The sequence below is a fragment of the Marmota monax genome, unplaced genomic scaffold (genome assembly GCF_021218885.2).
Source record: "Marmota monax isolate L192 unplaced genomic scaffold, Marmota_monax_Labrador192_F-V1.1 WCK01_AAM20220418_F8-fsc00038, whole genome shotgun sequence".
NCBI lineage: Eukaryota > Metazoa > Chordata > Mammalia > Rodentia > Sciuridae > Marmota > Marmota monax.
The window spans coordinates 10,633,175-10,655,265 of NW_026692498.1; the positions used below are offsets into that span (position 1 = coordinate 10,633,175).

Here is a 22,091-nt window from a genome sequence, read left to right on the forward strand (position 1 = left end):
AGCTGTCCACGGGACCAGCCGGCAGGTGAGGTGAGGGGTGAGGGGACGGCAGCCCCCTTTGTGCCTAGGGAAAGCCCAGGGCCTCAGGCTCTGAGGGGAAGCTTCCCACCCCCCTGGCCCAGAGCCCAGGAAGGAGGGCCCCTGGCTCTTCTGCTGCTCTGAGCCGGGGAGTTAATAATTATGGGTCGAGGAGATAGAGGCCCATCTGGGAGGCTACGCCCTCTGGGGCTGCTGCTCCTAGAGATAGCAAAGGTTAGTGTGGGGATCACCTGGGGCGGGGAGCAGCCACCAGCCACCTGACCTCCGGGTATCCACGGAGACCCTCCGCCTGGCCCCTCCGGAATGGATGCCTCCAAGGAGCCCACTGGGTGCCCGGCCAGAGGGACATGCCCAGTGTTCCTGGCCATGAGCTCGGGTACTGTACGCTTCACCCCATCAGGCCCGGGTCCTGCCCTTTTGAAGTGCTTGGGAGAGGAGCCTTGGGACACAGGCAGGTGAGCTAGAGACCTGGGACACGGGGGACGGGGTCCTGCCACCGCGCGTGAACACAGGGGCAGGTGGAAGCTGGGCTCCCGACAGGGTGCTGGCATGGACCTATGAGCAAGTTTCAGGAGCCTCTTACGAGGTCACCTCCAGCCGGTAGCTCTGATTGCCTTGTTCCACTTGACGGTTGTTCAGAAGTGGAAATGGAAGCTCAGAGAGGGCAAGGCACTCATTCTGGGCCACACAGTGAGCCAAGGACACACCTAAGTCCAGAATCGGGGACTGGGTCACCCAGGCTTCTCATCTGCCCTCAGCTAAGACTCTGTGGTTAAGGCCACCAAGCCTGGGATGGGAATGGCAGGGGCCATACAGGAAGGAAGTTGAAGAGGGCAGTGGCTTGTGGGCAGAGGAAACACCTTTATTTCTCCCTCTCTACCTGCTGGGCCCCCCTTCTGACTGTTGGCAGCTGCAGTGTCCTGTGACCCCTCTGGTTTGGGGGCTGATTTTTTTGGAAAACTGGTGTAAGCAGACTGGCCCTCACCACCCCTGGCTGTGTGACATTAGACAGGTACCTTAACTTCTCTGAGCCCATCCCTTTTTAGTGGAAGAACAGGGTTCACTGTGCTCTGGGAAGAGGCAGTGAAGCCTGGGAATCCACAGTCACCTGGATGCACAGAGGACAGGATATTTTTGGTTAGTAATTGGATGTCAGTGTTCCCAGAATGGTGACCACACACTTGTCCTTTGAGGCCTCTCTCAAGGGCCTCCCTAGTCAAGCAGCCCTCGTAGGCTGCAGACTCTTCTCTGGGGCTGTAACCTCTTTACGCCTTAGATTCCCCTAGTCAGGGCTACCATCAGTTATCTCCTGCCCCGGCTTGCCGACTCAGAGGGCAAGGCTCTATTTTGGGCTCCTTCTGTGTCTCCTCCTTCTATCCCTAAAACAAAATTTCAAGGTCATCCTGGGTAATTACTTAGCGAGACCCTGTCTTAAAATAAAAAGGGCTGAAAATGTAGCTCACTGGGGCAGATGACTTGCCGGCATCTGCAAGGTCTGAGTTCCATCCCCGGGACTGCACAGAAGAAGAAAAAAGGAAGAAAAAGGTGAACAGATAGGAGCAGGAAGACAGCAGTTGCTCAAGGCTTAGCTGGTGAAGGAAGCAAGTCAACAGACATGTTGACATCTGTGCTAGACTCGGGTGGGTAGAGGAACACAGGTCCAACAAGCTGGTCCCTGTCCTCTGGAAGCCATAATCCTGCAAACAATTACCCTGTGTAGGAGCCTGGGCTGAATGGTTCTGGAAAGTTAGAAGGGATGCCATGGAGGACTGCCCAGGTTGTTCACTGGATAAGGTGTTGGCCAAGGGAGTGGGCAAGGCAGGAAATCCAGCCTGGCCTCCACTCACAAGTCCTGTACCTTGGTGGGAAAGGAGCACCCTTTTCTCTTTTGATCAGAGACACCACATTTGCAAGTCATGCTGTAGGCAATCTGGGCGTAATGGTATGCACCTGTCTCAGCCACTGGGGAGGCTGAGGGGGGAGGATCCCATACTGGAGTCCCAGGAAGGCAGGGTCTATATATCTGTACAATTTCCTTCTAGGTCCGCCTGTCATGGTTGTAAGGCCCATAGATTGTGCTCAGAAGGGGTGGCTGAATGAATGAGTGAATGAAATGTGTCCCCCAAATGAAGACCTGTCACCCTCAGACATGGGCTAGGCTGTAGCTTAGCAGTCAAGAACTCAGCCTGGGCCCCAGGGTCTGTGGCCTGGAAGAGGAGCGCGGATAGTTCTGGTGGCGTCTGGAAGGGGAAGGTCCTTGTCTCCAACCCTCAGTCCTTCTCCAGAGCCAGATGGTAGAAGCCCAGTCACCGGCAGGAGAGAAGGGAGCTTGCCCTCGCTGGCTCCAGGTCCAGACTGAAGTTCTGGCCAATGGTCAGGGAGCGGGGGCTGAGGGGCGGGCAGGAAGAGTAGTGGTCAGAGACTCAGGGAAAGGTTTTCAGAGGCTGCGGGACTCCACAGGCACGTGTGGGCCATGTTGTTCTGCAGAGGGTAGATGGTGGAAAGGGGGCAGAGGCAGGGATGGGCAGGGTGTCCCGTGGCTGGAGAATGGCAGGCCCCTGTTTGGGGAGGCTGGGTGGGGGGCTTGGGCCAAAGACAGATACCCCCTGGGGATAAGGATCCCCAAAGTAGGGCTGAGGCAGAGTGTCACTGAGGGGCAGATGCTGAGCCGGGAGCTCCGGGAAGAAGCACGTGGTTGGAAGACGGAGGAGGGGGTAGGAGGGTGTCTGCGGGCCTGAGTGACAATCCCGGGAGCATCTGAGACTCGCCGCCTTTGTGAGGCTCCTGCGCGGTGCCGGGCGGAGGGGGCTGCGGAGAGAACCAGCGGCGGAGGCCGGGCGGAGGCCGGGCGCCTGATCAAGGGGCCGTTCTTCACCGACTCCAGGGCTGGGCGGCCCGGGAGCGAGTGCGAGCTCGGCGCGTCCGGCGGGCGGAGGGGCGTGGCCGGGCACGTGTCCTGGGGCCGCCCCTCGGCCACGTGACCCGCCTCGGGCAGGGGCGGGGCGCGGCGGGCGCCGGAGCCGCGGTCCCAGGCGGCGCAGAGCGACCGACTGGCTGCGGGCGGGACTGACGGGCAGCGGGACACCCTGCCGGCCCGGGGCGGAGTTGGCGGCGGGCGGGGACGCAGCGCGGAGCGGCGCGGGGAGCCGACGCCGGGCACCTCGGACCGGGATGTGGAGCTGGTGGGTCCGCGCGCGGGGGGCCGGCGCCGGGTCTCGGCCGCCGCTGCCTCCTGGGGCGGGAGAGTGGGGGTCCCGCCTGCGCCCCACCCGGGACGGTCTGCGCCCCCAGCCCGGCCTGGGGCTGAGGTCGGGCGAGCCGGCGTGGAGCCGGGAAGATGGAAGAGCCCTCGGAGCGTTTGGGGGTTTCGGGGTGGGGAGTGTGGAGGGCGACCGAGCCAGCCCCTCCTAGCTCACCCGGAGGGCAAGTGACGGTGGCGGTGGGGGGACGGGGTGCCGATATGTGCCTGCCGAAGTAACCCTGGGGCGCGCACCTAAAGGAGGGACACCCCTCCACTCGCTGGATGAGCTCTTGGAAAGCAGTTGGGTTGGGAGAGAGGAGCTGGGTCTCTCCAAGGTCGCAGGCAAGTTGATGGCCAAACCTCTTGCCGGTACTCTGTAGAGTGGCTGGACCTCCCTGCAGCTCGAAAGGGGCCAGCATCGGCTCTGGGTCCTGGGTCAATGGCCCCAGGACCCCTCTGTGTCCAGACCATTGTTTCTCAGGTGGTTCCTGTTCCCGGCCGGTCTGATGGAGGGACCCCTGCTCTGGGGGTGCAGAAAGGTTGAGGTTTTTTTTCATGGAGTTGGGGAGCACTTTCTCTCCCCCATGACTGGAAAGACTTAGGTCCTGGGGGTGTATTCTTGTAAAGCACTTGGCCAGATGAGTTGTCCCAGGACCCAGCTCCCTCCCTGCCACACCAGGCTAGTGGGTAACACTCCCCCAATCCACCCCCCACCCCCTCAAATGGGCAAGCTGGATCCATTTTCCCCCCTGGCACCCAGCAGAACCTGAGCTGAGGTGCTCAGAGAGTAATGGGGTTTCATCCCCAAGGAGCTCGGAGACAGGGGTCCCTGGTAGGAGTGAGGTGTGGGGAGGCTTGAGCCTCCTGAGGGGCCGAGAGTTGAAGGCGAGCCTCTTTGCTGGAATTATGCCCTGGGGGAAGGAGGCTGGGCTTAGGGAGAAAGTGACTAAGGGGCTTTGTGGTGCCTGGAGAGGTTAGGACAATCCTACCTGGGGATAGATGGGTTTTACCCTAGGGATAAATGTGTCTGGGGAGCAGCCTTGTCTGGAGGAATCTTGTGACCCTTTGTGTTGGGTGGACTGAGGCAAAACTGAATTGCTATGTGACCCTAGGGGTATGGGCTCCCTTCTCTGGGCCTCTAGGTGAAATAAGTAGGTTGTAGGGTAGCAGTGATTCCATCCTCAAGAATGTCCTCTTTTGGAGGCACCCAGGCTAGGGTCAGACAAGGCCCAGTAAATGGATGTTCTCTGTAGGGATAGAGGAAGAGTTTCAAGGTCTTAGAGAAGGCCTTGTCTGCCATATTCCAGGACCCTCGTAGATGAGCCAGGCTGCCAAACTGACCCCTCCACATGCAGTCCTCAATACGGCACACTTCCCATGTGGACCTGTGGGTCCTCTGGGACTTAGTTGGATACAGAGCACACAGTAGGGACTTCATAAATGCAGATGGGAAGTATGGATAGAATGAGGAGCTGGGCACCCTAGAGAGGCAGAGTTTGGGGGTTACCTTGAGCACTGCATTTTTATGGATCCCTCATGTGGATATGAAGGCAGAGATTTAGGGATCAGGGGTCAAGGTGCCAGCACCCACTTGGGGCCTGGTGTCCTAAGAGCTCACCCAGATCCCAGCAACAGAGGAGGACTCTTCTCAGGGTCACACTTGCACAAGCACTAAGTGACTTGTGCTTGTGACCCCAGAAGCTCATGACAGTTCTGGGACGTGTGTCCTGGGGGCTGTTGGTCCTAGATGAGGAGTTGGGAGACCTGGCTAACCCTCTGTTTCTGGAGCTTAGCTTCCGCATCTGTCCAAGAACTGTGGTCTCTCTTGAGTGACTGTTCATGGACAGGTCCCATTCCCTGTCCCCTTGTGGCCCTAGACTTAGGGCTGCTCTCCTGGGGTGGGCAGCAGTAGCTGGACTCTGCAGGAGCTGGGGGAGGGGGGTGTCCGCTCCCTTGAGACTCTCAAGCAAGGGCCTTGGACTCTGAACCCAGTGGCTGGAGAGGCTTGGCCTGGCTACCTGCTCCACGTGTCCCCTCCTCCTCCTCCTCCTCCTCCTCCTCCTCCCAGGACCTGCTGCTGCAGGCAGCTCCCACCAGTCTAACTTTAAGGTGCTGCTTCTCTCCCATCTGCCATGGTTTCACATGTCCAAGGTCTTGGGTGCCAAACCTGCTTCAGGATGATGGGGTAGGGATGGCATCTAAGGTACTTCTACACCTAATGCAGTGCTGGGCATTTGGGACTTGATCTGCAGAGACCAGAATCTGGGTTGGTTCTTTACCATCAAGTGGCCACATGACATTGGTGCAGCCCCTTGGTCTCAGTTTTCCCACTTGACAGATTGGGGGCTACTCATACTTATCTCTAGTGAGTGCTCACTGTTGCCACCTCCTAGAAGCCCTCCATGATCTGCCTGCCCTCCTGCCAACAGGTGTTGGTATCCTTCCTGCTGATCCTTTGTCAGCACATTTGCGCACAGGGCTCAGACCCTCATTAGAGCCCTGCTTGTCCTGGACTCTCCAGTGTCTGCACCAGATTCGTGCTTGATGGGCTTTGGGAAGGAAGTGAAGTTGGGGGGAGCTACAAAATGAAATAGAATGTGGGGAGCAGGGGGCTTAGTGATGTTCCCCTGGAGTCTGTCTTGTCCTACAGACTGGAAGGATCAGGGCCCCTGGGGTTCCTGGCACATGATAGGTGCTCACTAGGCCCATGTTGGATGGCTGAAATCTTGGGGTGTCAGTTCTTAGACTGAATGCATGGGGATCCCCCTCAGGCATTATGAGGCATGTGCTAGGTGCCCTGCCTTCTACAGTAGAGAGGGAGTCCCCCATTTGCCCCGGCCTGGCACTGGTCCCCAGTGGAGAGACAGGGCTGAGTGGCAGGGGAGCTTTGGCCTTGCTACCTGCTCCACGTGTCCTGACCTGCTCCTCCTCCCCTCCTCCTCTTCCAACCAGGACCTGCTGCTGCAGGCAGGCCCCCCCCCACCTGTTTGCCCCTCTTGGGAGTGGCCCTTTGCCCCTCCTAGCCTGGAACTCATTGGATCCTGGCCCTCGGGCTCTACCAGGAGGACAGCCGCCCTCTCCCACCCTGAGGTCCTGCTCTTCGCTCTCCTGTATTCCCCCGGCCCTGCCTAGAGCTGTGGGAGGACCTCCCAACAGCTGCCTCTGTCCTGCCTTTCCCCTTCAGCCGCCCGCAGCCGGTGCCACTTCCCAGATGCCTCGTCAGTGCCACTTCCCAGATGCCTCGTCACCCCCTCTCGTTTCCCCGAGAGCCCTGTCCCAGTTCCTCATTTCCATCATGGGGACCACCGATTCCCTCATCCTCCTCTTCCTTGTTGTTTAATTACTTAATTAATCAGTTACTCTACCGTGTTTTTTTTCCTGCGGCCCCCTTGTCCTCCGATGGTTCCCCCTCAGAGTCTTTGTCTGTCCCCTCCAGGCCAGGGCCTGCCTGGCTGGTACAGCCTCCTTGGGCATCACCCTCCACCATCACCACCCCCACTTAGTCCGATCTCAAACTTCCTCAAACCCCATCCGCATCCTGCCTCACTTCTCTGAAACCATCCTTCATCCCCTCTCCTCCCGATGACAGGTCACGTAACACTGTGCCTGCACTCCAGATTCATCCCCATCCTGCTGCTACTTTGCTGTGTGTTCCAGCCAGGTCACCAACCCTCTCTGAACCTCAGGTGCCTGGTTGTTCAAACCAGGGTGGGGAATGCACCCTCTGCAGCGCCGTCTTGAGTCCCCACCAGTAGCACTTGTGGATGCTCAGGTAGTGGGCTGCCATGAACATGGTCCAAAGCGTGGGAACCCTGTGTGCTTGTGGGTCTTGCTCTGAAGATTTGGCCCTCTCTGGTCTGTGCTGGGCTTGTAGGCTGGCCACAGAACCTTTCCTGGGAGCCCTTCACATTGTGGCTATCAGCCTCGGTCGCCTCAGTCTGCCCGGTCACCTTGAGTGTCCGTCTCAGCTGGCCCTGGGCAGGTTTCTGCAGCTTACCTGGAGATCAGACTTGGTGCCCCTGGGCATAGGGTCAAGCTCCCAGTGTGTCCTCCCTGCTTGGTCCGTTTCCCAGTTTCAGAGCTGTCCTGAGTGTCCCCTTCCCTGCTTATTTTGTGAACCCATTTTGCCCATTACTGCAGAAGGTGACTGCGAGGACATCCTGGGCACTTATCAAGGGGCAGGCTGGTCTGGCAGGCAGGGAAGGGTGGAACCCTCAGAGGGCCACACTGGGTCCTGTTTGGCCTCTGACCAGGCTCTCCTGGCCCAGTCAGGGTGACTGAGTGACTGGGGGCCACAGAGTCCTGGAGTCCTTGTTTTGCTGTTTTGTGAGTGGGGACAGAAACCCAGCGGGGCCCCTCAGGGCAGGCCTGGTGGGCTGAGGACTTCAGAGTCTACTTTTCCCCCTGGTTGTGTGCTTCCTGGGGAAGTGACCCTGTGTGGCCTTTCCTGTATGAGCTGCAGGGTCCCTAGGCTTGGGAGATGCCGGCCGCCCCGCCTACCTCTGACCTTGACTCTGAGGAGCTCCCACCCCTAGGCAGACCCTTCCTGGAAGCAGGACTCTGTTCCTATAGGGATGGGCCTGACGAGGGGTAGGGATACCTGGTGGCCACACTTTCCGATGCCTGAGGCACACCCGGGTTTGGGAGCCCCTGCTCCAGGAGGCTGCAGGGTGAGGAGGATCGGGGATTCTGGCTCTGCTGGACCTGGAGGTCTGGATCATCCCTTCCTCTGAATTTTCTGAGTCACAGGAGCTGGCCTCGCAGTCCGGAAGTAGGAGGGGAGGGGGGGTCTGCAGATTGGAGCGTCCCTCCCAGCCCAGGCTGGGCCCTCTTCCTCTCTCACTCCTGCTGCTGTGGCCCAGGCAATGGGGAGCTGGTGTCTGTGGGGTGGCCCCGCTGTCCCTACACTTCCTGTCGTTAGGATGTGAGCCTGGGCTTTTCCACCAGGGGGAAGAGAAGATGTCCTAGAGACCTTGTCTCAGGCCTCCTGGGCCACTGTGTCCTCTGGCTGCAAAGTAGGTCCATCCCCCTGACAGGGAGCTGAAGGAGAGCCTGGGGGGAACGTCTGGCCCCAGCCCTGCCCTTGGAGGCTCTCCCTGCGACCCAGAGGCCCACGCTGGTGGATGAAGCTGGTCCCTGTGGGGAAGGACGGGCAGTCTTGTTCCTCTAGTGGGGGTGTAGGGGATCCAGGGAGGTCCTTGGCTGGGGAAAGGCACCAGCTCTTGGTGTTTGAGACCTGGGATCCTGTCCCATGTCCTAGGCTGTCCTGTGGGTCACCACCGGCCCTTAGATTGCAGTCCTTACTCTGTCAGAGTGGGTAGCCCCACCCTAATGGGATCTGCTGCTTCTGGTGTGGCCTTAATGACTATGACTCCCCTCTGCCACCTGAGTGGCAGAGTCCTCCGGGAGTACATTCCCCTCTCTCTGGGCCTGGGGTTTCGGCTGAGGGACCCAGAGCCTCCGTAGGCAATGGTCTCTGCCAAATTGCCTGTGGATTGAACACTGTTCGCTTGGTACCATGTCAAGTGACTTCTTATTGGGTTCTTAAAGCGCCTCCTTCAGAGTTTTAATGCCCACCCCACGGGGTGGCTGGATCGGAGGATGTCAGAACACTTCCAGGGGCTCACATGTAGGTACCCCAGGACACAGCCTGGCTGTCCTCTTGGCCACAGCTCTCCTGGCCCAGGCTCTCCCTCCTAGAAAGGTGGTGACTGCAGTTGGGGAGGGAACTGGGTCAGAGGTCCCTGTGGCAGCCAAGGAGGAGCCTCCTGAGTCCCCCTGGGCGCAGCAGTCCCTGATCCTGAGACAGGCATGGATTCCAACACTCATGCTCCTCGTCCCCCCTGCTGGGCCACTGGTCAGGAAGCTTTGGGCCTGGGCTGAAGACCTGACTGCCTGTCTTGGCACTGTCACTGACCAGCGGCGAGACCCCAGTCAAGTCCCTTCCCTCTCTGAGCTTTCCTCCCCTCATCTGTAGAATGGGAACCATCGTAAGTGCTGTGCAGAGTCCTGAATGAGGGCAGAGCACCCTGTGACCCCCTGGGCCCAGACCCCAGCCCGTGGGGCCACAGTATAACTGTAGGGGGCTTGAAGGACCTGCCGTAGCTCCTCCATCCTTAGAGACCCTGTGCCAACAAGACCCCCCCACCCCACCCACCACAGCTGATGGACTGTGGATTTCTGGCCTCATTCATCAAGGCCAAGTCCCTGCCAGGCCAAGTCCAGCCCCAGGACCTCGAGGCCCCATGCTGGGCCAGTTCCCAGGCAGAGGGCAGGCTCAGTGGGCAGCAGGACAGGGCCGTGTGGAAGACTGGGAACAGTCTTGTGGCTGGGGTCTCTGGGTGCTCAGTGTCTGTGTTACCAAGAGGAACGCTAAGGTTCAGAAGCTGTTTGGTGGCCTTATTGGGAACCTGAGGACAGGGAAGAGGGACAGGCCCCAGACCAGCCTCTCACCCTTCCTCCTCAGTTATCCCAAGTCCTGGTCTCCTTGGCCTTGTCCTTCCTCTCCTCCAGTGGGCCTCTCTGGGCCCCTCCCCCTCACTTCCCCACTGTTATCAGCGGAGGCCCAGCCCCCCACCCTACCAGCCCAGCCCCCCACCCTACCAGCCCAGCCGCTGCTGCTCAGAAGCTGCTGGCTCAGGAGCCCCCAGCTTTTGCTGAGTGAGCAAATCCAGAGGTGCTGTCTTGGCACAAACCCCTGCTGGCCGAGCCCTCCCGCCCTTCCCTCCGCAGGATCCCCTTCCAGAGCAGGAGTGTGGCTGGGGGGCGGGTGGAGGGCAGGGGCCCCAGCACTCCAGCGTCTTCAGCCTCAGGGAGGGGAGGTCCCGAGGCCTAGAGAAGGGGGTGTTTTTCGGAGGTTACACTGTAGGCCAGGGGAGAGTTGGAACTGCCCCCCATAAAGTCCAGGGGGACAGGAAGTGGGTCTGTGTGGCCTGGGCTATTTGCAGAATCTTCCTGCTTACCCTAGCCTCATGCTTCCTCTCTGACTCCCCCCAACCCAGAGGAGTGGAATTTGCAATAACTATTTCGTATTAACATTTGCATGAATTCTCATATAAACTACATCACTGAATTTGTACTAACTATCAATGAAGGTAGCTCTCACTGAAGTGCCTCCCGGGTGACGAGGTTTTACGCACACACACACCCCACCCCATCCTTGGGGCTGACAGTCACTTGGATCTCCCTGCTGTGTAAAGGTGGAGACTGATCCTCAGCATCCGCACGTGTACAGTCATCTGTTCGACAGACGCAAACTGAGCATAGCTGTGTGCTAAGCATCTGCTGCCGGCCCAGTCCCTAGGCTGGGGGTTGACAAAGGTTCAAGAGCCCCGACCTTGCCCCTAAGAGAACATGTGCTTGACCAACATGCTTTCGTGACAGCCTGGTTATGGCCTGTGGTCCCGTTTTACAGATGGAAAGGCCGAGGCCCAGGTGACAGGTGTGGTGCCCGGGGCTTGTCCCTCGGGCAGGTCTCAGAAGCCTGCCCTGTGTCTACTGATGCCTCTGTTTGCCTTGCAGCCCACCCCAGCCAGACGAGGCCCCCCCTCCACCCCTCGCGTCTGTCCCTGTCCCCTGGAAGAACGTGGGTTCCTGCAAAGGCCACAGGGAGTCCCCGGGATCCCTGGTGGAGGCCTCTGCAGGGGAGGAGGCCCAAGGGCAGGAGGAGCCCGCGGCTGCCCCACTGGACGTGTCCCGCCTGCGCAGCTCCTCCATGGAGATCCGGGAAAAGGGCTCAGAGTTCCTGAAGGAGGAGCTGCACAAAGCCCAAAAGGTAGGGACCTCGGAGAGGAGGAGCCAGCCTTGGAAAGCCCAGAGACACGGTGACACAGTGTCTGACACGGCCAGCTGCAAACTAGGCCAGTGCAGGCACCTGAGAGCTGCAAAGGAGGAACCCATTTTTGTGTCTTTTTTTTTTTGAGGTGCTGGGACTCAAACCCGGGCCCTCGTAGGCTTGGCCATCTGGCCACGCTCCCAGCGACCTTGACTTGTCTGAAAACCTGTTCCCAGATGTGAGGGGCTGTCGGGTGGGCTTTCGGTCTCGCGCTGCCGGCTGGGGGAAGAGGCATGACGGAGTGGGGGGGCACCGGAGGAGGTCGGCTGGCAGCCCAGAGCCCCACTCACGATGGCCGGGGCCTCCCACGAGGCTGACAGTCCCCTCTGTCCCAGGAGCTGAAGCTGAAGGACGAGGAATGTGAGCGGCTGGGCCGGGTGCGGGACCAGCTGCAGCAGGAGCTGGAGGAGCTGACGGCCAGCCTGTTCGAGGTACGTCTGGCGGGTGGGCGCAGCCTGCGGGGCGGATGGCCCGGGTGTCCAGGTCCCAGCCACTCACACGGAGGCTGCCTTCTTCCAGGAAGCCCACAAGATGGTTCGGGAAGCCAACATGAAGCAGGCAGCATCAGAAAAACAGCTGAAGGAGGCCCGGGGCAAGGTGAGGTCCGTGCCCTCTGCCCAGGTCAGCCTGGGGCGCCCGCCATAGGGCGCACCCCACCCCGAGCGTTGGCCTGGGCTCTCCAACCAGATCCTCCAGGCCAGCCCCAGCCCAGGGAGGTGGGGGTGTCTGAGATCCCATAGCCCAGCGCCCTGGACCCCACTAGTGTTCCTTCTGAACCACTGAGACTTTTCTGGAGCCTTCCGGGGACTGGAAGGACCCTGTGGTTGCTGTAACTCCTCCTCCCTCCTCCCACCCTCCTTAGCAAAGCAGAAACCTGGGTCTGGCCGTGTAGTGGGCAAGTAGCTTCCTCTCGGAGCCTTTTGGATCATCAGGAAAATGTGAACCAGGGCTGCTCCTGCCTTCCAGGGACCCCAGAACACTCAGTGGGTCACCAGGGAAGCTCCCAGACACTTGTTCCCCACAAAGTCTTGTTTGCAGTGTGACCTCTGGCTGGCCACATTGCCTCTCTGAGCCTCAGTTTCCCCGGGGCAGGCGGGGTTAGGCGCTGGTTGCTGTTAGGCACAGGCTGTCCTGAGCTGGGCCGATGGATGGTGGGAGCCAGGGGGGTGATAACTGGATTAGGTTGACAGCCATCCATCTGGGCCAGATCGACATGCTGCAGGCAGAGGTGACGGCCTTGAAGACATTGGTCATCACATCCACACCAGCCTCTCCCAACCGAGAGCTCCACCCGCAGCTGCTGAGCCCCACCAAGGCTGGGCCCAGAAAGGGTCACTCGCGCCATAAGAGCACCAGTAGCACCCTCTGCCCTGTCATGTGCCCCGCTGCAGGGCACACCCTCACCCCAGACAAGGAGGGCAAAGAGGTAAGGAGGCAGGTGGGCAGTGAGCATGGGAGGGAACGGGGTGCCCACTGACAGAAGAGGCCGATGAGGACAGCCTGCGCCCTTGCTGTGTGATCTGCAGTCTGGCTCACCCCTCTCTGTGCTGAGGTGTCTAGCCTTTGGCCGCTAGAGTGTCCAGCTCGGGGCCTGATAACCACCCCTGTCTGCTCCAAGCGGCAGGTGGTAGTTTCTGCACCTGGACTGGCTTTGGTGGGGCTCTGCTTGGGCTCTCTGGCCTTAAGGCCCAGGACCACCTTGTGACACTCTTTGTACTCAGAGTCCTCGGCAGCTCTTGGTACAAGCTGGCCTTGGACAGGTGTCTCTCCTGAGCTGGCTGGGCAGGCACTCATGGCTACAGGTCCCAAGGCAAACAAAACCACCCGTTAGCACCCCCATTCCCTCATGTGGTCAATGGAGTGTCCTGGGACCACGGGAGAAACTGATGACACACTGATGTCAAGAGCCAGCTCAGGCTGCACCGAGTGGACATCGAGACAGGTGTAGTGGGATTCAGCTTCCCGGGTGTCGTGTCCAGCCCACCCGGCTCAGTCCTGTCCTCTGTCTGTCTCCAGAGCTTACAGGGAGGAGGAGCAAATAGACCTCTTGGCCCACTTCTGAGCTCTGAGCTTCCAGTCGGACACTGATATCTCCTCATTCCTCCTGTCTCTGTCCACCTGTCTGTCTGTCTGTCTGTCTGTCTACCCCATGGCCCAGCCTGGGCTTCCCCCTCTCCTCTCCCTGCTCCTCTGCGTGATCCCCAGCAAGGCCATCCACCTCACCTACGAGCCGGCCTGGCAGCTCCCGCCCGGGGAGCCGCCCGCAGCCCCCACCTCTGCCACCTCTCTCTCCTTTTCCCAGCAGGTAATGGCTCCAGAGGAGGGCCGCTCCGTCTGCCCCGCTACCTCTCCACACACTGCATGCAGCCCAGGGCAGGCCACAGTTGCCCCTCTGAGTGGGCAGCAGGAGGCCTGTGTGTATGTGCCTGAGTGTGTCCCGTGCCCTCAGGGACCTGTGGGTTCCCACCAGTTTGCTTGAAGAGGCAGTGAGGGTCATCAGGACGAGGCCGGACCCACATCTGTAGTCTTGTAGCACTGAAAACTTAAAGCACTTCTAGAACAAAACTTTGAATTCTAAGTTGTTGGGTGCAAAGGGCAGAGAGTTCTTCCCTTGGACACGGCTCCCCTGCCCGGCTGCTGGGGACAGTCTGGTGGCTGCTGAGCCTGCCCCCCACCTCCCTGGCTCTCCTCTCCCTTAGCTCTGCCTCCCCTGCGATGCCCGCTCTCTGCCCTGACCACCCTCACCCCGCATGCCCTCCCTGCTAGGTGGACACAACCCTGTTTGCAGAGTTCCAGGCCTGGAGGGCGTCGCCCACGCTGGACAAGGCCTGCCCCTTCCTGGAAAGAGTGTACCGCGAGGACGTGGGCCCCTGCCTGGACTTCACCATGCAGGAGGTGAGGCGGGGAGGGTGGCCGTCTGGGAGGCCCGGCCCAGCTGCCCTCCGCCTTTGCCCAGCCCTCACCGCTCCACCTGCTGCCCTGCTCTGCTGCAGCTCTCGGCGCTGGTCCGGGCCGCCGTGGAGGACAACACGCTCACCATCGAGCCCGTGGCCTCACAGCGCCTGCCCACAGGGAAGGCGGCTGAGGCGGACTGTGGCAGTGCCAAGTAAGTTGGGGACCCTCAGCCTTCCCTGCACCATGGGGAAGCCCCCGCGGGGCCTGGAGCCGCACCGAGGGCCGAGCTCAGGCTGCCCGGCCCTGGTGTAGGGCCCCAGGGTGGGCAGGGGCCCCTGGTGCATGGCCTAGCCTGGGAACGTGGTGACCTGATAAGAGAGGCACAGTTGCCCCTTGCAGGGCCAGGAGGCATGTGAGACAGAATGTCAGGGTCCAGCCCCCGCCCCCCGCCCCCGGCCCGGGTCCTTCCTGGCTGACCTGCTGCATGCGCCCTGCCCCTCCCTGTCTCTCCCACCGGGGGTTTTGGACCCCAGTCAACACATAAGTGATTGTCAGTGACTGGCTCTGCCTCCTGCCAATCAGTAACTCGGTGGCCCTGGCATCTTGTCCTCCCCACTGTTCACCCCGCCTTGAGCAGGGGCAGTGGCAGCACACAAGGGCCAGGGCAGAACCAGAGCACAGTGTGGGGAGGATTCCCCTGGACAGCGGAGACCTGGCCCAGGAGGGGCGGCACCATGGGAGCCTCATCCTGGAGGAGGGAACAGTTGAGCCAGGTTTTGAAGGAGGAGTTAGCCAGGGAGAGAAGAGCCCTTCCTGTGGAGGGCACAGAGGGCAGGAGGGCAGGAGGTGCTGCGTATGGACGGGAGCACCTTGGGCCGGGTCAGAGTGGTGGGGTGGGTGGGGCACCGGGGCTGAGGCTGTGCAGGCTGTTCAGAGCCTCTGCAGGTTTGGGCATCAGCCACCGAGGCTGGCTTTTCGTATGTTGTAGCGGAGGGACGCTGGAAGGAGGGTGCTCTGGTTCATTTATGGCCATGTGCAGCAGGAGCTGGTCAGGGGGATAAGCCAGGGTGGTGTTTCATCCTCCCTTGACTCGGAACCCTCCGTAACCACTTCCTGGGCAACAGGGAAGCCGCGGGGAAAGGCGATAGATAGATGTGGGTGTTGGGAGGAGCACCTGGCCGTTACGTGGAGGAGAGAGGAGGAGGTGAGGCAAGGAGCTCAGGAATCAGGACAAAAGGCAGACCTAACCTGGGGACATGGTGGCTCACCAGGTGGAGGGGAGGAGAGACCCCCGTAGGCGATGCCCAGAGTCAGCTCTGGAGGCTGGGACCACCAGAGGAGCCAGAGAGTGGGAGGCCAGATGGTGGGCTGTCCGCCCAGCCCAGCTGACCTGCACCTGAGCGGCTGAAGGTGCTGAAGGAGGTCGCCCAGGCCTGGCTGAGGAGAGAGGGGGGTGCAGGGTGGGGCTCTGGGCGGGAGCTGGTCGGCAGGCAGCGGAGAACCCAGAGGGGCTGGCGGGGCAGGCGAGGCCAGGCCCACCCCACGTCCCTGGCCTGCCTCTCTGCATAAGTCCATTCAGGCCTCACGGCCACCTCTGCTGTCCCCCCAGCACGTGTGCCCTGAGTGGGCTGGCCCGCATCTGCCGCCACCGCATCCGGCTCGGGGACTCCGAGAGTCACTACTACATCTCCCCATCCTCCCGGGCCAGGGTGAGTCATCCTTCGCTATGTGTCCCTCGGTTCCTTGGGCTGGGAGCACAACTGGACTGTACCTCAGTCTAGAGAGCAGGGAGCAGGCTCAGAGAGGTGCAGAGACGTGGGCCACAGCCAGGCCAGGTGTGCTAATCTGTTTTTCCCACATGACAAATGACCGTAAACGTAGTGACTTAAAGCCATGCACCGCTCCCGTCTGGCTGTTGTCCAGGGCTGGGAGTCTGCGCGAAGCTCAGCAGGGATGTGCTGCGACGTGTTCTTTCCTGAGCTCGGGGTTCTCTTCCAGGCTCACGTGGCTGTTGGCAGAATTCAGTTCTCCGTTGTTGCAGGACTGAGGTTCTCTTGGCCAGGGACACTGTCGCCTCTAGAGGCTGTCCACAGTCTGCCACACGGCCTTCTCAAAGTCACCAGGAGAACCTCTAGTCTTCCAGGCCTGGTCTTACGTAAGAAATGTCCTCCTGGGAGTGGCCTCTATACCTCGGTCCTTTGATTAGTGACTTAATCAAGAGAGTGGCTGGATTTCAGGTTAAAGCTGCAGGCTCAGACCCCCAGGCCAGGGCTCTGGCCCACCCTAGGAAGTTCAGGGGTGTGTCTGGCACACAGGCTGTGATCAGGCCCGGGTGCTGCAGGTCTCCAGAAATCCCACCTGCCACCCGCAGTCCCCCAGGTTGGGTCAGGGGACCTTACCCAGCTGGGGGTTGAGGCTGGGGATTCCCCTTCCTCTGCCCCACCATCGAGTGGTAAGAGGATTGAGGGATGGAAGGGGACATGTTTGATCCACGTGCAAAGCTGATGGGCTGTGAGGCACCACCTCCCCCTCTGACCTGCCAGAGGCCCCTGTTGGGAGGGCAGGACCAGAGTGGACAGAGGGGCCCGACAGCTGGACAGGGACCGTGTCTGCTCTTGGTTCCTGCACGTGTTGTCGAACACTCAAAGGGACTCTTCTGGTGGTGAGTGAGTACCTGTTTACGGGAAAGGAGTGTGCCCCTTTGCAAAGGAAAGGGGTGTGCCCAGGGCCACGTGGCCTAGATCTGGGGCCTCCCAGCTTTGCATTGTGTCTGTAGTTGCTGCCCCATGGATTGGTGCCCAGAGCCTTGTTCTGTGGCCGCAGGTCCCCTTTGCTCCTTTCAAATCCCAACCAGAGCTCAGCAGAGGGCCCACGCCAGCCATTCCTGTGCCCGGCAAAAATCACATCTACTAGTCTGTTTCTTTTCCTGGCCTAGGTGTCCAGCTGTGTTGGGCAAAAATGAGGATAGGAAGTAAGCTGAGGAGGGTCTGGCATTTTAGGATATGGTCCCCACCCCAAGAGATCCAGACCTGTGGGATTGACAAGGAGGAGCACAGTCCCAGGGGACGGCTCCACCATTCCTGCTCAGGAGCTTGTAGCGGGCGCCACTGCCTGGTGCACACCCACCCTGGGCTGCTCTCGTCTCACCCCCATGCAGAGCCGAGCTCGAGCACGCCCGGCCGGCCCTCGTGCTGTCCTGCACCTCCTGCCTTCGCTAGGCTCCTGTGAACAGCCCCCTCCTGCAACCTCCTCCACCCCCAGCCAAGGGGTCCCCCACACATGGGACATCCCTCCCCCAGTGTCCTGTGTTCCACAAGGGCTGCTGTGGGCCCAGCTGCCAGGCCACCTCCCAAGCTGTCCCACTGGGCTCCCTGGAGCCAAGATGGGGAGTTGATGCAACTCTTAGGAGAGTGGTGGTCACAGAATAGGGGAGGGAAAGAAGCCACCCCAGGACAGGGCCTCAGGGGCACATGTCCAGCTGGACCCACGGGGACTCTAGAGCACAGAGCTGGTTCCACCCTAGTCAAGGGGCAGGCCTCACATCGCCTCCATGCCAGTCAGTCATTAGTTCTGCTGGGGTATGGGATGCAGAAGGGGACATCTGTGAGCCACAAGTGGCCTATATTCTCAGCCGCTGGGACAGGGACCCCCCCCCCCAACCTGGGGATAGCCCCTGGGAAGGGGACCCACAGTTCTTTCTTCACTGTAAGAGAGGCCTTGTGACAGTACCTGAGCCAAAGGAGGGTCGCCAGGGCTTGGCATGGAGCAGCCCCAGGACCGACTGGGCCCTCAGGCGCTGGCTGGATCGTTCAGTCAGCTTTTCCCTCACTGTGACCAAAAAAATCTGACAAGAACAATTAGAAGAGAAAAAGTTTACTTGGGTCACATCTTCAGAGGTCTGAGTCCATAGATGGCCAACTCCATAACTCTGGGCCTGGGGCAAAGCAAGACATCAAGGTGGAGGAGAGCAGCTCAGGACTCGGCAATCAGGGAGCAGAGAGAGCTCAGCTCACCAGGGACAAAATATCAACCCCAAAAGCACAGCCCCCCGCCCCGTGACCTACACCCTACCTGCCTACAGTTACCACCCAGTTAATACATATCATTGGATTAATCCTCTGTTTCTGGCAGCAGCTAATCATTTCCCCACTGAACATTATTGCGTTGGCTGACACATGAGCTTATGGGGGACACCTCATATCTGAACCACAACACAGGGCTGGGAGGGCCCCGTGAGGGACTGATTCCTTGACTTTCTTGGTATAATAACACTGCCCAGCCTCCACTTCAGCAGGCCCAGCTCCCCAGGTGAGCTTAGACTCTGGGGCAGGCTACCTGGCTGCATTGCTCAACTCAGCTGCTGATTAGCTCCAGGGCTTGCTGTGTTGTCAAGTGCTTTGTTCTTGGGGACTCTGATTTCTCCACACGTTAGATGGGAATGATTAGCATGCCTCATTTGAGACCCATGATTGGTGGACAGGCAGCGCGCTGTGGCTGCCCGGCCGTTATTAGAGCAGTACTAGTAATCTTGTTGTTGTTTATTAAAACTTCAAAGCCCCAGCCCTGTTCCAGGCCAGGAGTGCTACCTAGCTCTGCCAGGGACCTGGAACCTACTGCTGTTTCAGGTCCCCGTGGCTTTTAGGGAACCCGAGGGTGGGAGTTTGGCAGGTCATACTCTCCCTACTTCTGCCTGCAGATCACTGCCGTTTGCAACTTCTTCACCTACATACGCTACATCCAGCAAGGCCTGGTGCGGCAGGATGGTGAGCACCCCCTGGTGGCCAATGTCGGGATGGCACCCAAGGGAGGGGTGGAGCCGGGCAGTGCTGCACAGGCTAGTCTAGTGCCTTTTGGGTCCACCTGCCCTAGGGCAGAGGGAGGACGCTGGGGCTCATTTCCCAGGAAGCAATCAAAGGAGGAGATGTGGGTCTAAACGGATTAGGATCCTCCTGGGTTCAGAATTCCACAGAGATGCGCCAGAAGGCGGGCTCACTGGCCTCCAGGCTCTGCCTGCTCCAAGGGGCCGATGCCTCCCAGAGACCCACGCCAGCCCCGAGTCGGGGCTGGAAAGTATTTGGTGACCCGTCAACTGCAGTCCTGGGGCCTCCATCATCACTGTTGAGTGGGGCACCGTGTGAAAGCATAGACTGGTCAGACGGGGAGGTGCCATATCTGCTGCCACCCACAGCCAGCGGAGAGGGCCAAGCCAGCTGCTGAGGGGACCCTGAGCTGTCCCTCTGTCTACCTACAGCAGAGCCCATGTTCTGGGAGATCATGAGGCTGCGGAAGGAGATGTCCCTGGCCAAGCTTGGCTTCTTCCCCCTGGAGGCCTAGGGCTCGGCCGGCTCAAGAGGGCTCTTAGCTGGAGCATGCCTGCCGCAAGACAGTCCCGAAGTGCAGTCCTGGAGCCAGCCCTGAGCAGACACTGACAGTATGGACAGACGGCCAGGCCATAGGGCAGCACTGAGACAGCACCAAACACCCATCCTGGGACAGACAGAGGGACAGACAGACTTGGACTTCATGAAATGACCCTTCTGTCTCCCCCACTGGATTCTGCAACCACCAGGAGAATTTCAGGAAGCACCGAAGACCAAGGAGCCATATTCAGGGGTTCAGACCTTGGGAGGGACCCCTGGAAGTCTGTACCCCACCCCGGTCCTGGAGCTACGGCCTGCAAGTGCCTTGTTGCTGCCACCTCTTCAGAAAGGGACTGTCCTGGGGTGGCTGGGTCTCCCAGCTGTCGCCACCTCAGTTCTCAGGTCCTGGGCCACCAGCACCTTCTTGTGGCCATCATTCACCCAGTTCCCAGGTGGCCCCTCGGCACACTGCCCCAGTGACCCTGGCCATTTCAAGGGCCCTCTGGCGGCAGGGGCCAGCAGGGCCTCTTCCCCTCCAGCCTGTATATCGTTGAGAACAGAAACCGTTCTTAAGATGAGTCAGGGCCCCTCCTCCCCCCTTCATAAAGGCCTCCCTGTCCCCTCCTCCCCCATCTCGACTTGGGCTCCAGGAGGCCCTTCTCCCCAAACTACTGGAGGTCTAGGTCGCTTTTCTCCAAGAGTGAGACACAGAGGGGGCCTCAGGAACCCACGCCTGTTTCCAGCCCCTCATACAACGGGGACCCCTGCATGTGGTGCCAAGTGGGGCAGGCAGGACCTGGCCCTCCCTGGCCCCCATCACAGCCTACCAAGACCAAGGTTAGGGGATCCAACCTGGACATGTCCCTCACCACGCCCTGATTTCCTTCTTTGAATGGAATGTAACGCGATCTCTATTTAATAAAGGAGGGCTTTGTTGGTAGGGCCAGGCGGCTGCTTGCCTTCACTGCTGCACCCTGGGGCTCTGGCCAGGCTTGGGCATCTGAAGGAATGAAACCAAATCCTTTCCTTGCCTGCCCTCGTGCTTGGGATTAAACCCAAATCCTGAAGCCACCTCCCTCCACCACCACCACCACGTCCTTGCTGTAGGGAAGACCATTTGAGTCCTCCCTTTGTGTTCCATGGAGTTATGGGGTGTTGGATGCTCTCGGGTCCCCCTCTCCATGAGGAGCAGCCTGCTGTTGGAGAGAACCATGCTGGGGCTGTCTCTTTGTGGCAATTTGACAGTTCTGTCTGGCTGTCCTAGCCCTCAGAGACAGCCCGTTCCGGTCTTCTAGAGGTGGGGAGCACAGAGCCAAAGGCACTGAGACTGCTGGGGCTGGGCGCGAGGTTAGCATGATGGATTGGCCGCGTGTGCTCGCAGCACAGGTGGGGATTAGGGAAGCTCTGGACTTCCCAGTCTGGGTCGGAGATGGACTCTGGGCACGAGGCAGCAGTTGCAGGTGGAAAAAGGTGGGGTGACCAGAGCTTCTGAGGACCCGGGGTGGGACTGAGGAGGTGGCTTGTGCCTGGCCTCCTTTGTAGGAATTCACACTTTCCTGGCAGGGGGGCACAGCAGCTTCTGCGATGGGTCAGTGCCCATGGGGGCAGATGGTGCCTCCTTGGGACTTTGCTTTTGGCCAACTCAGCTGGTCGGTCAGCTCTGCTGCGGACTGGTCAGGGCTCTGTCTTGCCCTCCCTGACCAGTAGCCTTTTCTCAGGATTCTCCTGCCTCCTCAGCACCCCACTGCTCCCCTGTCCCCTTCCCACTCCACTGTGATATGAATCCTTTGCTGCCTCCCTGGCCTGGTAGTGGTCACCAGCCAGTCCTCCTGTCCCAAGTATCCACTCACTCCATCAATACCAGGGACACCTCTGTGCTGGATGCTTGTAATAATACAAAAAGCACCCGTAGTTTATCCATGGGCAAGGGTGGCCGTCAGGGAAGGGCCTGTGCTGCTGGGTCACGTGGGGTGACCTCAGTGTCTTACACACATCGGCCTCTTTCTGTTTTGTTCTCTGTCAACCCTGAGGGATCCAAGGGCAAAGGAGGATGAAGGCCTGAGCCTGGAGCTGCTCACTCCTGGCCCAGCCAGACCTAGGACCAAGGAGACATCTGAACCCCCCAGCGGCCCAGCAGGGGGTCCTATAACCCAGAGCCACTCTGCCTGCCCAGGTAGTACCACTGGCTATTGTGAGACGCCCGGTGGGGCTGCCGTGAACAGATAACTGAGATGGCTAGGGGACAAACACAGGCTGGCCTTAGTATCTACCAGGAACAACCGATATCTGAGTGCTGACCAGGTGCTAAGCATGATTCTAAACCCTTTAAGTGAACTCATTTCCACCCCACAGCATCACGAAGTACTATGTTCCCCACAGATAAATAGATCACAGCACCATGAGGCTGTGCAGAGATCACGGCGGCCCCAGGACACAGATGAGGAGCAGACTCCGGCGCCTACGGTATTAACCAACCCCCTAGATGCCTTTCACTGAACACTGCAGCGTGCCTTAGGTTCGTCCCTAATTTAGAAGATGCAGAAAGCTGAGTGGGTAGCTCAGGGGTGGAATGCTTGTCTGGTACACACTAGGGCTTGGTTTGGTCCCCAGCACCTAAAAGAAAAATCTCGCCCTGCAGCTGGCCTCTGGGCTGGAGGCCACCAGCCCCGAGCAGTTCTCCTGGCCTACACACTTCACCGTCTGCCAAGCCTGCCCTGCTGGG

The 22,091-nt window shown here is 59.9% G+C and overlaps 1 protein-coding gene across 5 annotated transcripts; it reads left to right on the forward strand.

Annotated features, from left to right (window-relative positions):
• The first annotated feature begins 248 nt into the window (after positions 1 to 248).
• On the forward strand, positions 249 to 20,309 carry Rab3il1 (RAB3A interacting protein like 1). 5 transcript variants are annotated; one of them, XR_009226880.1, is made up of 11 exons: positions 249 to 494; positions 10,802 to 11,054; positions 11,450 to 11,545; positions 11,634 to 11,711; positions 12,322 to 12,540; positions 13,273 to 13,419; positions 13,881 to 14,009; positions 14,108 to 14,220; positions 15,281 to 15,419; positions 15,619 to 15,718; positions 18,706 to 18,724. XR_009226880.1 is itself a non-coding variant. In XM_046445559.2 (11 exons), exons 1-11 carry the CDS (start codon positions 343 to 345, stop codon positions 19,341 to 19,343), a joined length of 1,434 nt encoding a protein of 477 aa, XP_046301515.1. In that variant the 5' UTR covers positions 251 to 342; the 3' UTR covers positions 19,344 to 20,309. The 5 variants fall into 5 exon arrangements, 4 of the variants coding, with proteins under 4 accessions (XP_046301515.1, XP_046301514.1, XP_046301518.1 ...); XM_046445559.2 differs by lacking the exon at positions 15,281 to 15,419 and adding an exon at positions 19,264 to 20,309 and having other exon boundaries at positions 251 to 494; positions 18,706 to 18,772; XM_046445558.2 differs by lacking the exon at positions 15,281 to 15,419 and adding an exon at positions 19,261 to 20,309 and having other exon boundaries at positions 252 to 494; positions 18,706 to 18,772.
• Positions 20,310 to 22,091: the final 1,782 nt, after the last annotated feature.